This window comes from Strongylocentrotus purpuratus, unplaced genomic scaffold (genome assembly GCF_000002235.5).
Source record: "Strongylocentrotus purpuratus isolate Spur 01 unplaced genomic scaffold, Spur_5.0 spur5_scaffold_14, whole genome shotgun sequence".
Taxonomy (NCBI): Eukaryota; Metazoa; Echinodermata; class Echinoidea; order Camarodonta; family Strongylocentrotidae; genus Strongylocentrotus; species Strongylocentrotus purpuratus.
Genome location: NW_022145599.1, coordinates 31782244 through 31796854, shown reverse-complemented (window position 1 = coordinate 31796854; position 14611 = coordinate 31782244). Strand labels below are relative to the sequence as shown.

At 38.1% G+C, this 14611-nt stretch overlaps 1 protein-coding gene across 2 annotated transcripts in view; it reads left to right on the top strand.

Annotated features, from left to right (window-relative positions):
• Positions 1–4481: 4481 nt before the first annotated feature.
• LOC763490 (cAMP-dependent protein kinase type I-alpha regulatory subunit-like) overlaps positions 4482–14611 on the top strand; it is a 47238-nt gene continuing 37108 nt past the window's right edge. The window contains exon 1 of one of the 2 annotated variants that reach the window (XM_030984746.1): positions 4482–4776. In XM_030984746.1, the coding sequence (XP_030840606.1) occupies positions 4612–4776 (165 nt within the window). In that variant the 5' untranslated portion in view covers positions 4482–4611. Of the gene's footprint in view, positions 4777–12697; positions 12829–14611 lie in introns of those variants that run through there. The other variant, XM_030984747.1, reaches the window with a different exon arrangement.

The window sequence follows — 14611 nt, the reverse complement described above, 5'->3', positions numbered from 1 at the left end:
TCTATCCATTCTGTTATAGTCCGACAAGAAAGATTGTTCTCCCCTCTCAAAATGGCTGTTGAGCTGAGTTTAGGGCCATGATTTTTAAATTAAGCGATTTTCTAGATATTTCAGAAGATGTATTATGAATAGCCTTTTTTATGTGTCTTTTAATTCCTATAAATATGGTCGTTTAACATAAATCGAGTCCCCAGGGATTTTCCAATTAGTTCCACCAAAGGCAGGTTACCCTTGCAGTGTTGGAAAGAGAGAGAGAGAGAGAGAGAGAGAGAGAGAGAGAGAGAGAGAGAGAGAGAGAGAGAGAGAGATGTGCCCCTCCCCCTCTCTTCCCCCCCCCCCCTCTCTCTCTCTCTCTTTTCTCACTCACTCTTTCGTCTCTCTCTAAATCTATCTATCTATAAATCTCTCTATTTAAATTTATATCTAAAGCCAAGGGCTGATGTTGCTTTTTTACACTATCGACAGTAACATTTCTGTCAAGTTATTTTTGAACTAATTATAATCCATCTTTCTCTGTGAAGCTTAAAGATAAACTCCAGTACTGATAAAAAAATAAAAAATAATTCTCACAGAATCAAACGAAACTTACACTGAATGTTCAAGATTACAAATAAATGACATGTGCCAAACAATTTTGGAAGAAAATGTATACTAGCTGAGTAATGAGCCAGGCGCGGATCCAGGATTTCTTAGGGGAGGGGGCCCAACTTTCTTCATTTTGGTTTGCTCCCGAAAATTGGAAAATCGCGCCGGCCGAAAAGTCGCTCAGTGGGGGGGGGGGGGGGGGGGGGGGGGGGGGGGGGGGGGGTGAGCACATTTTTTTTTTTTTTTTGGTCCTCGAAAAATTTTCAATTTGCACCCCCCCCCCCCCCTGAGCGCCAGGGGGGAGGGGGCCCAACCCCCAAAAAAGGTAAAAATCACGTGATTTTACATGATTTTTTTCTCAAGGGGGGGGGGGCCGGGCCCCCGGCCCCCCCCCCCCCCCCCCTGGATCCGCCACTGTAATGAGCATAGAAAGACAAGGAAACCAAGGTAGTACTAGCCCCGACACCATGTGTGTTGTCCCATATATAGCTTTCTATGTGAGTGCTTGTTACTTTGCCAAGACTCGGTCAAATTTATTATGATTTTGATGACTCCAGAACCTTGCAGTGCACACCAATACTTACATGCTACATGATCAACTGTTTCTGATCCTTTCCACACCTTTTCTTTCACAATGCAATCGCATTACCAGTACTAAAGTTTATCTTTAATACGCATGCACACTGGATTTATGTTGAATCATTTTCAAAATGGTAGATTAACATTTTGAACATGCTGGATCCAACAATATAAAGGTTGAATCTAGCAGGTTAAAAGTGTCAATCCGGGTATCAATCTGACATTTTGAAAAAGTAATCACTCCTCGTATGGTGATTTAAAAATTCAGTTTTTAGCGTGTTACACTTTCAATGAAATTGATGAAAACCTTCGTTGTTAATGGAGCCAAACTATATAGGATATTAAAATGTTTTCTCTGCTTTTACTTCCTCTCATGTTGTTTTCTTCCCAGAGAGAGGTGTATATTGCTGTATTTACACGGGGTGTCTTTACACCATTTTTGTTTATGACGGGGATCGAGGGGCTCGCGCTACATACCATCATACAACTGATACATAGACTAAAATGAATCGAGTCCCAAAATTGTTAAATTACAGTGCAGCCTATAAGTAACGCGATATAAGAAAAAATGACGACTGGTGAAGATTAACTTGAAATCTTATTTTAAAAATTCAGGCAGTAAACAAAAAAAGTCCCCTTTATTTCATTGCAGGGGTGGGGGTCACGCCTTAATTGATAGTCGCCTGACCGCCTCTACCAATATCACATCTTGTTTTTTCTGAACTCTCCAGAAATTGCTACTTTTCAGGCCCGGTATTTATTATTCTGCAGAGTGCAGACTGCGGCTTATATGACTGAGCAATAAACTGATGGGTATTTCATTACAGGCTTATGGGCGTCTCCTGTTTCGACATAAATTAGTATTGTTTTTGTTTGTTTAATCTCATGTTGATCAATGAAGAAATGAATAAATAAATGCAATTAATTTATGATTAAACATACATGTCATATTTTATATAATAAAGTATAAAATTAGTTAAATCCTAGCTAAGCCGTCCTATATTTGTCTCCTTTATGTGCAGAGGCGGCGCTCCCTGGGGCAGGGGGCACTGTGCCCCCACTTTTTCAATTACCCACAAAGTGTCCCTTTTACTTTGACTATTGCCCCTAATACTTTGTAAAAGTGCCCCTTCTCCTTTTCACCTCTGATGAGTGCCCCTTTTATGTTGACACCTGCCCCTTTTCCTTCGACCAGTTCCCATTTTTATTTGCAATAAGTGTCCATATGCCATTCTCATATAGGTTCCCTTTTTAATATCTAGTAAGAGCGCCTTTTCAGGTACGAGAAGTGCCCCTTCTAACTTTTGGTAAGTGCCCCCATTCACCTCTGATAATTGCCCTATTCAAATCTGATAGGTGCCTCTTTTACTTCGACAAGTGCCCCTTTTCCTTTGTAAGAAGTGCCCCTCTCTCTTTTTAACTCGGATAAGCGCACCTTTTATGTTCACATGTGCACCTTTTCCTTTCTAAAAAATGCTTTTCCTTATGATAAGTGCCTAACCCCCATATAAAAAAGAGAGCCTCTTCCCCTTCTCGTTAGTACCCCTTTTCATCTCTGGTAAATAACCCTTTTCAGGTTCGAGAAGTAGTATTCCTTTTCACCTCAGATAAATGCCCCCTTCACCTCCGATAATTGTCCCTATTCAAATCTGAGAGATGCTCTTTTTACTTTGACCAGTGTCCCTTCCCCTCCTGATAGGTGCTCTTTTCATCTCCGATGAGTGCCCCTTCTCAACTTTAATAAATGCCCCTTTTATTTTGACACGTGCCCTGCTTATTTCAAAAGGTGCCTCTCTTTCTTTTTAATATAAGGAGCCACTTCCCCCTTCTCATAAAAGCCCCGCTTCACCTCTGATAAATATGCCTATTAAAATCTGATAGATGCCCCTTTTCTTTCAACAAATGCACATTTTCCTTTATAATAAGTGCCCCTTTTCATATCTGGTCAGTGCCCTTTTTCACCTCTGATAATTTCCCTTTTAACAATGGTACATGCCTCTTTCCTTTCTAATAAGGGACCTATCCCCATTTCATAATTGCCCTTTTTCACCCCTGAAAAATGCCTTTATCAAAAGCCGATGGGTGCCCCTTTTCCCTCGACAAATGCCCATTTGCCATTCTCATAAGTGCCCCTTTTCATCTCTGTTGAGTGCCTCTTTTCAGGTGTAAGAAATCTCCCATTTTCACCTCATAAGTGTACTTTGACACCGTTGTTCCTTTTCTTTTCTAATAAGTGTCTGTATCCCTTGCGATAAGTGTCCCCTTGTCAATTTCCACCAACTTCGCTCGCTATATATACGCTCGCTCGCATTATGATAGATGATATAATCGTGTTTAAGCACATTCTCATTATGAGAATGTGCTTATAAATAATCCCATCAGGATTGGGGTTTTTCCTCTTTCGCTCGCAAAAGAATATTCAGACCATCACACCAACTGCAAAGATATGATGCATAACAAAATCTTGTATGAGTATAGAGAAATAAAAAGTGAAATCATTCTTGATAATGTAATCACTGTTTATAGGGATATATACCAATGTATACCAACAAATGTATATTTTCACGTTGAGAATTCCCTTTGTAGGTGCCCTTTTTCCAGAAAGTGCCTTTTTTCGTTGGTGCCCCCCCCCCCTCCCCCACTTTGGAAGTCGCTCCACCGTCTCTGTTTATAGGGATTCCTAAAGTGCCCAATTGAAGTTGATGATGATTCGGAAAGATTTTTTTTCTCCCTCAATATGGGGCTCAAGGTGATTAGTCGACGACATTCGTGTTGTTTCCCATCAAGTTTGCAATAATCTTCAGTTAATTTGAAGGAGGCAGACTTAATCAGAAGAAGAAGAAGAATTCGAATTCGAATTCGAAGTTGGCCGAAAAGAATCGGACGAGTCTAAAAATGATATTAACATTTATGACGTCACAAACCTCATGCTAGCCTTTTACCAAGACTCATACAGAAAAAATATATGTGGACGTACTTTGGACGTACTCTACTTGTTCATGTCAAGGTCAACGATATCACTGAAAATTATTTTTTGGAATTAAATAAATTATATTAAATGTTCATTAGTGAAAATTGAAATCTTTAGAAGGTATGTAATAACCTGTTGGTAAAAAATATTTTGAAAAAATATTAGTTAAGTTTTGTACGATGTAGTATTTGACGTCACGAAAAAAGCTGAAGATAACAAGAGATTTGGTGTTGTGAAGGTGCTGGGCATTCATGCACTTTGAGAAATTATAGCTTACTTCAGTCTGCACAATATTGACCGAAGATTGAGTGTATGCAGTTTGTGTACAACTTATATGGCTACTCTTTAGAACTGCGTCAATCTCTCTCCCTGTGCCGAAAGACAATTTGATAAACTTGGTGAAAACTTTCGTTGTCAGGCCAAGTAAGGACACTTTGACGTCTCCTATCGAGAACCTAATACCACAGGAGGAAAAAATGGCATCGCACATGGAAGACGAGCAGAGTTTGAAAGAATGCGAGGCGTATGTTCAGAAGCACAACATCCAGCAATTGCTGAAAGATTCGATCGTGCAACTCTGCATCCATCGCCCTGAGGAACCGGTCAACTTTTTGTGGGAGTACTTTGGAAAACTGAACACGGTAAATAGCAAAATAATGCAAACAAAAACACAACAAAATATATTATATTTAGTCTAGACTAGATCTAATGCAAATGAAAAATTATGATATTGAAGTAGAATGAAGAATTGGGATGATTTATGTTGGCTGATTATTTTTGATAAACACCCTGACAAATGTCAATCATGAACATGATGAAATTGATTGATTGAATGAATGTTCAATGAGTACATTGTAGGCTAGACCGGCATCACCCAGGGCTGGGGAGTAGGGCTAGGGCTATAGATCTAGGCCTAGATCTATATTGAATTAATAATTATGATTAGTCTAGTCTAGGTCTATGAAGTATTAACGTAAGCAGTGATTGTGTGAACGATGCATGAATTGTGAGTAGGTGAGTAGGGCTTGCGGCGCTTGGTCCGAGAATGAAGATCGTCCGCATAACTCAGCGATACAGTAGGGGCGCTGGTCCGAGAATAAAAATTGCCCGCATAAACATGATATATGTGGATCATCTTAGTAAACACGGACAATGGGTCCGAAAAATAAGGATCGTCCGCATTTTCGCTGACATGACATGACATGTGCAATCCTAAAGAAATGTTTCCTTGCTATTGCATTGTCCGAAGCTCCGACGTAGACGCAATCCCCAGTACATACAGACATTAATCCTGCTGCAGAGGGGCATATACAGTGTAAGTAATTATACTTGAAGCCCAACATCAAGGTAAATCAAGGTAAATCAAGGTAATGATTCTAATTTTCGATCCGCTCGTTGGCCATGCGAAAATCTTATTCCGCAATGATTTTCTTGATGTATTTCACATTGACTTTGTACAGAGACTTTCACGTTAGATGAGCGATAAATCCTTGGGAAGACGGACAACCCATGAACGTAGACGGTCCGCGGACGATCCTTATTTTTTTAGGATGCCATTTGTCTGCGTTTACGAAGATATCCTTGTTTATGCGGATGAACTTCATTCTTGAACCAGCGCCCCTACTGATACTGCGAGTGATCCTTATTTTTTAGGACGCGATTTGTTCGCGTTTAAAGATGAAGTTGAGTTCTTGCCATACGATTGCATTGTGACAGAAACGTGGAAAACATCAGAAAAGTTGAACATCTAGCATTGGTGTGTACTGCAATATTTTGGGATCATCAAAATGATAAGATATTTGGCCCAGTCTTGGTAAAGTTACAAGCACTGTACACAGAAAGATGAAAATGGGACTACACAAAAATGTGGCATAAAAATCTGTCCTGATTTTTATGACTATAGGGCCCCGCTCACAAGCATAGCTTCCCCAGGGTTCCTAAAACCATTCATTTAATGATTTAATCAAGTTAGTATACATGTTGATTAATGTACTATCACCATATTACCAGTCTCTTTTTTATGAAAAAGATTATATCATGTTTTGTGTGGGTTTTGAATAAATGAACTTGAACTTGAACTTGTTGTTACAATACATGCCATAGTCAGAACAACGAGTAAAAGTAGACTGTGAGCTGGGAGTATCTTATGACAAGCAATCCGTTTTTCGCATTGCCAAGGCATAGAGAGGTAACCCTACACACCCAGAGCGCCGAAGTAAAAAGACGTTCGCGGAAACGTTATCTTTCTTACCTGTTTCGTGTCAATTGTCTTTTTTTGAGTATTTTTCCTAAAAAGGAAGACATTAGAGGTAACATTTTTTAACAGCTTTCATGGCAAACCACTGCACACACGTTTCATGACCATCTTACATTTGAAATCAGAAATTTAAAAAAAAGGAAAAATATGAGTTATAATCCTTAAATTGGCTTTAAAAAATCAATCATAATGTTTAACTTTTTATTACTGCTCATGTGTATGTAGGTACATGTATATCGTTTTCAGAGACATAACATTTTATTAGTACTTGTACATGTACATGTATGTACAGTGTAGCAATAAAAGAATTTTTTTATTGTTGCCAATTTGAAGGACAGTACATGAACAACATGTAGAGGTATGTCATAAATTTAGCCCTAAAAATAATCCTGTCTAGAAAGTTTGAAATGGATGTGACGTACATGAACAGTTTGTGTATACTCTAGGCCTAAATGTAGATGTGTACGCATGTAATTTTGAAATCATCTTTATAAAGATAATAAACTTTAGAAGAGGAATACAGAGCAAGTACGGTAGATTTACAGTGTACAGGAACATGTAAGACTTTTGTAGCTACATGTATACATGTACATGTACCTGTAGTGTACAGTTGCATGCATCTTTAATAAGCTGTTGGTGTCAAGACAGATAATCCTCATGTGCATAATGCTCTCGAGATAACATGCAGGACTACATCTAGACTACACATACATGAAATGAAATGTCGCTGAGGTTGTGCAAGCTCATATTACTTTAAGTACAGGGCAACAGAGATGGCATACATGTATATACACATGTAGATCAAATGTATTCTTTATTACTTTGTTCCTGTGATTTTAAATCTTTTGATTATAAATACATCAATTTTTCCAGATTTATTGGAAAATGTGTACATGTATGATCTACATGTACATGTACATGTATCTACAATGTGTGCACAAAATGCTGATATTAAAATTCACTTAATGATTGCAGTATTGCACAGTGCACATTTACATGTAGACCTACAATATAAGCACGCACACAGAAATTGCAATCCTTCCTTGCCCAATTTCATCTGCAATTCTGCATCATGATGCATTAGGAATACATGAGCTGTGATCTTCCCAATCCTGCTTGTAGTTGGCAATGGTCTTATCATGCATAGAATTATTATGATGAATTATGAATGCATGTCAAACAGTGAGTTGCAATTTAAACGAGCCTTACAGTACATGTACATGTATGTTGATTGTACAACTGGGCCCCATCTTATAAAGAAAGTCCTCCAACCAATTGCAAGATTGCAGTCTCCTATCTCTTACAGTACATGTACAATATGTACATGTACATACAGTATGTAGCTGCAATTGATATCAATCACGAATAAGTCATGATTTATATCAACTCTGTATATACGACTGGGCCCCAGGATAAGTCATATTGGTTCACTGGAAGACGGATAATGTGCCTAATGCTACATAAAGTGCTTTAAATTGTGATGTTATTATTATCCAGTCATTGGATTCATTTGAATTCAATTCATGTGACGGTGCACACGCTCCACTCCCTGGGGAATATTCTGACCAGGCACCATTTTACAAGTGCACACATGCCTATCCACCCACATTAACATTCACATCCTACCAGGTACCCATTTAACACCTGGGTAGAGAGTGGCAAATTTAGATTAATGTCTTGCCAAAGAACATTAGTGCTGCGGCAGGATTGGAACCACAAACCATGTGATCCACTGGTCCACAATACCTCTACTGGTGTATGCCTGAGAAAATGTCATCTAAAGCAGCGTGTACATGTAATTACACTCTGCAAAAAAAGGAAGTGGACACTCATTAATTTTCTTATACCTTAACTCATCGGTAACCCTGTAAGTTGGGCTTTGATCGGATTGGAAAATCAGAGCGACACCCTCGCATCTGTGATCGGTATCGGCAAAAATAATTGGTGAAAAAAATTGGCAGAATTTAAAAAAATAAATAAAAAAATTGTAATGCTGAAAATTTTCAAGTTTTGGGCTATCATATGCTTTAAAAAAATCATAGCTGGGAATATTTTTGTCATTTGGAGTTGTTGTAGGCCATGTTTGTTGATATTTGGTGCCTTTTCATGACTTTGAAATTAATAATATTGGTCTAAGAGAAGAGGCAAAACATGCGGGCCGCCATCTTGGATTATAATGTAGGCATGCATTATCGGCCCCCGATCCGATGATCGGTTACAGGCCTACTCATCAGTAGAATATAAAAAGATATAAATCAAAGAAAAAGAAAATGATTATTCTACCAACATAAATTAAGATAGAGCCAGGGTAATAATATGATTGCAGGCCCCTCAGGGAGAAGAGTATGAATACTAATGAGGCTTCCCTGGGTAAACAAGACATATTATTATTATCATAAGATAAGATCATATCAAATTTGGCCCAGTCTTGGTAAAGTAACAAGCACTGTACACAGAGAGAATAAGAGATGTACATGTGGGACTACACAAATGGTGTCGGGCCTTCTTACACCTTGATTTCCTTATCTTTCTATGCTTATCAGGGAATAATTTTCCTCAAATTTTTTGATTAGCAATTTCAGCCGATGGATAAATATTTCAAATGCAATTCTGTACATTTCTATGGAAGAAAACTGCTACACAAAAGATATTTTGTATAGCAGTCATGCAAAAATGCATAGCAAATTGCGATGCGATACCAGGAAAATTATTCCCTGCTTATTACTCAGCCAGTATACATTTTCTACCAAAATTGTTTGGCAAATGACATTTATTTGTAATCTTGAACATTCAGTGTAAGTTTCGTTTGATTCTGTGAGAATTCATTTTCTTATTTTACCAGAACTCAAGTTTGTCTTTAAAAGTTATAGAAATACCTGGTAACATCCTAGTTAAAGTTAGTGTACTTTGTAGTTCTCTTTTCACAAGAGAACTCTTTTTGTTTATCATCATTATGGGTCTTGTTTGAGACAAAACTGTAAACAGAGCAGGAAGCACATTTTGTGAAAATACTTCATGTGTTTTGTTTAAGAACAGATACAGGCATTAGACATACATCTACATGTTCATGTCTAGTTTATCTACACTGTACATGTAGAGTACCATACTCACTACAGAGCAAAGCAGGAATGCAGCATTGTGCTTTCCTTAGTCACAAGAGGGCGCCAGACAAGCAATACCCACATCAAGCTCTTTATAAAGGACCGAGCTGGAGCCTGGAGGGGGAACGGAAGCTGCAATATGGCAGGTTGTAGGCAGATCCCGATTTAATTGAAAAATTTTCAGGCATGGGCTGATTTGTCTGCGGATATCGCTTGCAGCACTGCATGCCATACACACATGTTCAGTGTGTGTGGTATTTATTAGGTGTCTCGGGTCAAGTGTATGTTCATGTACCAGCAGTAGTAAACAATGCAGAATTTTAATGACCAAATCTCTCGGTAACTTATGTCACATGTATTAGAGGTAATTATTCGCAGGGGAGAGAGAACACGAGAGTGGAGAATTGAAAGCCCAATAACACTGGAAACCAGCAAAATACATGTAGCTCTGGTTCAAAAATAGCAAATGATAGAATTTTAAATGAAAATCATTATAGGAAATTAGGAATCTCACTTGTAGTACATTTTACGTTTTATAATATCAAATCCAAAAGGAGCCCCTGCAAGGTTTTGGGTTGTTTTGTTTAGATTTTGAAATAACTTGGGGAAAGGACTATCTTTTCCTCCACTTGTATTAGCTAACTTGTATCAATATGCCTTCATGAAATCAAGATTTCTTTTACAGGTATCAAAAAAGAAAAATGAAATGTGCATGAACTTTTAACAAAAAATTCATGAAAAGTAGGGTCTAGCTAATAAATACATGTACATGTAGGTACTGTACATGTACATAACAGTAGCTGCATACATGTACACTGCAAGCAAAACAATTGATTTTTCTCACATTCTGGTGTTTTTTTGGTGGTTATAAGGAACTACCAGCAAACACGACGGCAACCAAAATTGAAAAATCCCCCTCCGGAGTGTTTTTTTTTTTCTACGCCTGCAGAAATTTCACAGATTTTTGCAGTGTAAATGCCAACTCTGGAAACTTTGGTAATGGGTCGTGTGACTCTCCTTGCTTCTGTGCAATCACATACAGAGCAGCGACGGGTAGGGCATGCACCTACTCTCCAAAAGAATCGGAATGAGCAAAGACTGATTTTTTAATGGGTTTCTCCAGTAGTGTAATTGGCAGTCCAAAAATTCACAGATTTTTCGAAATGGTATTTTGGCCGTGTAAATGGGCCTACATTTATATTCATAGCTATTAGATTGGTTACCTTTTGCATATGTACATGTATTAATGGGGGTTATACGTTACTGGGAAAAAGTGCATTTAAATCTTTAATTGTGCTTGTTATCGTTAATTATTTATTCTAGTAGCTGTAATATCATGGTTGTCAAGGTTTGTTGTTGTTGTTATTGTTATTATTATCATTGTTATCATTATTATATCAAAGTACAATTTAGTGAGAGCTAGAAAGGTGTTTTAAATGCTAAAATAGTAACAATTTACCACTTTTTTTGCTGTTGGCAGACGATATCACAAAAGAAAGCAGGTGCATTGAAGTTGCCTGTATAAATACATTTTTTTTATCCCTAAACTGAGATGGTGTCCCACTTCAAGAAAGTATATAGCAGAGCTGCCAACCATTCCATTTTTGCCGGAATTACTCCGTTTTTTCTTCCAAATTACGGTATTACGTTTTTTCTTCATAAAATATGTTTTTTAATAATTATTATTATTATTTTTTAATTTTTTTTTCATACCGCACATCAAACAACTGCCCTAAAATGGTGATTTGATCACAAATTAAATAGAAAACTAATTTTAAAACATACTTGAAGAGAAAACTACATTGTAGAGGCACAAAATCACACAGCGTTCTCTCCTAATACAAGATCTAGGTGGGAATGAATAAGAGACGATGTGCCGCTCATTAGCTATGCCGTCACAATCACCTGTCATAATGAAGCATTGATTGTGCCGCAGCCAATAGAAGCACATCGAGATATGAGCCTACTTTAGATGGATCGTTAAATCATAATAGATGAGAGAGAGAGGGAGAGAGAGAGAGAGAAAGAGAGAGAGAGAGAGAGAGAAGGGGGGGGGGGGGAGTAGGGCAGGAGAGTAGAACTAGAAGAGAGAGGGATACAGAAAAAGAGGGATGGAGAAATGTGTAATGTAGATGAGAGCAAGAGAAATTGAAGGCAGGAGAACAGAGAAGAAAAGAGAAAAAGAGTTGGAAGAATGCAGTTGGAAAAGTGAGAGAGAGAGAGAATTATTTCAGAAATATAGCAAGAAACGGTTCAAAGACAAATATAACTGAGAAAGGATGTGAGAAATGAGAGTGTGTAATTTATCAATTTACTCCAGTTCATCAGCATATTTGCATTATATATTTATTTGAGCTTTCCAGATGGATGTTATTAAACGGTGTCCCTCCCTGTGCCAACACCACATGCAGGCATGCTGGCATCATAACACACAAACAAGAATACACAGGACACACACTCTCCATCACGTATACACAGACAACACACTCATGTACATACACAACCAACTGCAAACATGCACTGGGCATTTATCATTTGCACGATCCATCCCATATGCACGGGCTCTATCATGCAGCCGTGGCGTCTTCCTCAGTGTTATCTGCTGGCTGCGAAAGACGGAATAAGAAAACCTGCAGCGTCCCTCGCCGGAGAGCAGGCCTCGCATGCATAATGCCAACATCGCCCCACTGTACCCTGCCACTTTGCTCTAAACTCCTCAGCTGTAGCCTTGCGTAGCGAGCAACGAACACCTCTCATCGTCGCCTGCTACCCCACTCTACACTGTCCGACTCAGAACTCAAATCGTGTGCAACCACCATGCAGACCCTAATCTGAGTGTCTTTGATCTCGTCGCATAAGATCTCTTTCTTCTAATCTTCCGCATTCCATTTTTTCCTTCCAGCTGTACCTCGTTTTCTTCGCTGCTTTACCGTTATTTTTCATTCCAACCTGTTTCACAGCAATGATGGTGCTCGTCAGACCCCTCTGGGATTTTAATATGTGGATAATCCGTGAATCATGAACCTTTACTTAGAGGAGAAATATGCTTTCAAATCAGTGTTGATTGCTGGGATTTGAGCGCGGCCAATCTGTGAGTCTACTGTGCTCCAAGTGAGCGCTCTAACACTGGGCAGAGCCCCTAATTTAAGCCAGAGTGCTATTATTAAAGTGCTTTCCTGAGCACTCTACCAAACACAAACTAAATCCATTCCAAGGACCAACTTTCCTGTTGTTTATTGTGTTGTTGTAATAGTACATTATTGAAGATGAGCTTCATAAAGTCAGCCATAAATCGCAGGAGAAAAACTTCCAATGGCGGCACTCCTGCCGAAGCAGTAAGTTTTGAAGTCTTTAAACCAACAGGTGGATCTGAGAAGTTTGTTGTTGGGGATGAGATACAAAATGTTTACCTTAACATTTTCTCTTTGGATATTTCAAAACTTCAAGTTCTTGAAATGTTCATTGAGAGTTCAAGAAGTTGTGCTTGCTACCTGCTTATGTTGTTCAATATGTACGGTAGAGTCAAAACTCAGAATTACTTCTAGCTGTGTTCATGAACAGTCAGCTTTACACATGTAGATGTACATATTGTGTAGTTTCATTAGGTGGTACAAATATTATTTTATTTTTGCCCATCTTATCAGCTGGGTGCTAATTACCACCTATGGATACGCCATTTTCATTTTCTTAAAGCTCTGACTTTGAAATGCATTGCCTGCTCTGTCTAAGAATATTTTGTAAATGTAGAGATCTATTGACTTTATTGATTGAAGTGTGTAGTATCAAATCTATTGTATTTGAATCTCTCTTAGAATGCACAACAAAACCTGTCTTTAAAGCCCACCAATAGAAGATAGGAAATAGGACCCCCACTATTATATAGACAAGTGGATATTCTAGATGGATTTGTTACACTTGTATTTTTTTAATTCAAAGCACATACACGTACATATAGTTTCTCCTTGAGGGAAACATGCATGTACAGTGTACATGTTGTTGACCAGTATAAAGAGGTGGCCTTTATGAAGGGGTGGCCACTATAAAAGGTTTGACTGTATCATGTGAGGTAATTGGGAATGTAAAATAAGGTTTTGAGTTTGAATCTGTACATTCCTGTCAAATGTACATACAGTGTACTACATGTTGTACATTCTACAATGTAGGTCAGATTGTCCACTAATTGGTGATCACCATAATTGTATTCAGGGTAATAGGTCTTAATTGCACCAAATGAGGAAACTAGCTTTGAATTGCCCTACATGTAGTCTAATAGGCTGTTCACACATAATGATTAGTGCGATTTTGATCGCGATGCAAAGATTGATTTTATTTTTTTGGCGAGAATTCTCACTCGACGGCAAGAATGTCCGAACTCTAAATACTAAAGTGTCAAATCAACATCAACAAGCACCAAGCAGTGATTGCATTTTTTTTTCAAATAGAAGATTTGATACTTTGCAGGATGCCACAGGTCTTTGTTGTATTGGATCCAGCAATCCAGATTCCCAAAATCAGTGAAAGATTGTGAAACTGGTGATGACTTTAAAAGGGAACGTGAAAATATGTCCTAATGAAAAGTGTTTTCTCCTGAATATGTTTTTTATTTGAAGTGTAAGCATCTTAGTATATTATTCTTCATCAATATGCTTCTTTTAATAGCGCCTTGAGCACCATCTGCGTGTATATGTTGTGCATTACAGCTGTCTGCATTATTAATGAGTAAAAATGTGAAATAGAACATTTTTCAAGCACTGCTGCTATCTCACCCTTTTTAAATGTTGAATTTAAAATGCTTTAGTTCTTAACATTTCTTCTAACCTGGAAGTCTGCTTCTTTCAAAAGAAATGTGTATTCTATTTGCAGTAGAAGTATGAAAGTTGATGCTGTTTATGTTCTAATTGTCATCTCAGGGTTCTTCAAAACGTAACCTGATACAGACTCTCTTTAATACAGAGGGAGTAATAGAATAGAATTTGACATTTTAGCTGACATGCCTGGCCCAGTATTGATGAATTACCTTTATAAAAGGATGCCGTAGATGTACTAAACTAATGCATTTTCCTGGCTATGTTGACATTTCAACTGGCCCTCGTTCTCTGCCCTTTCGCTTTCAAAGTG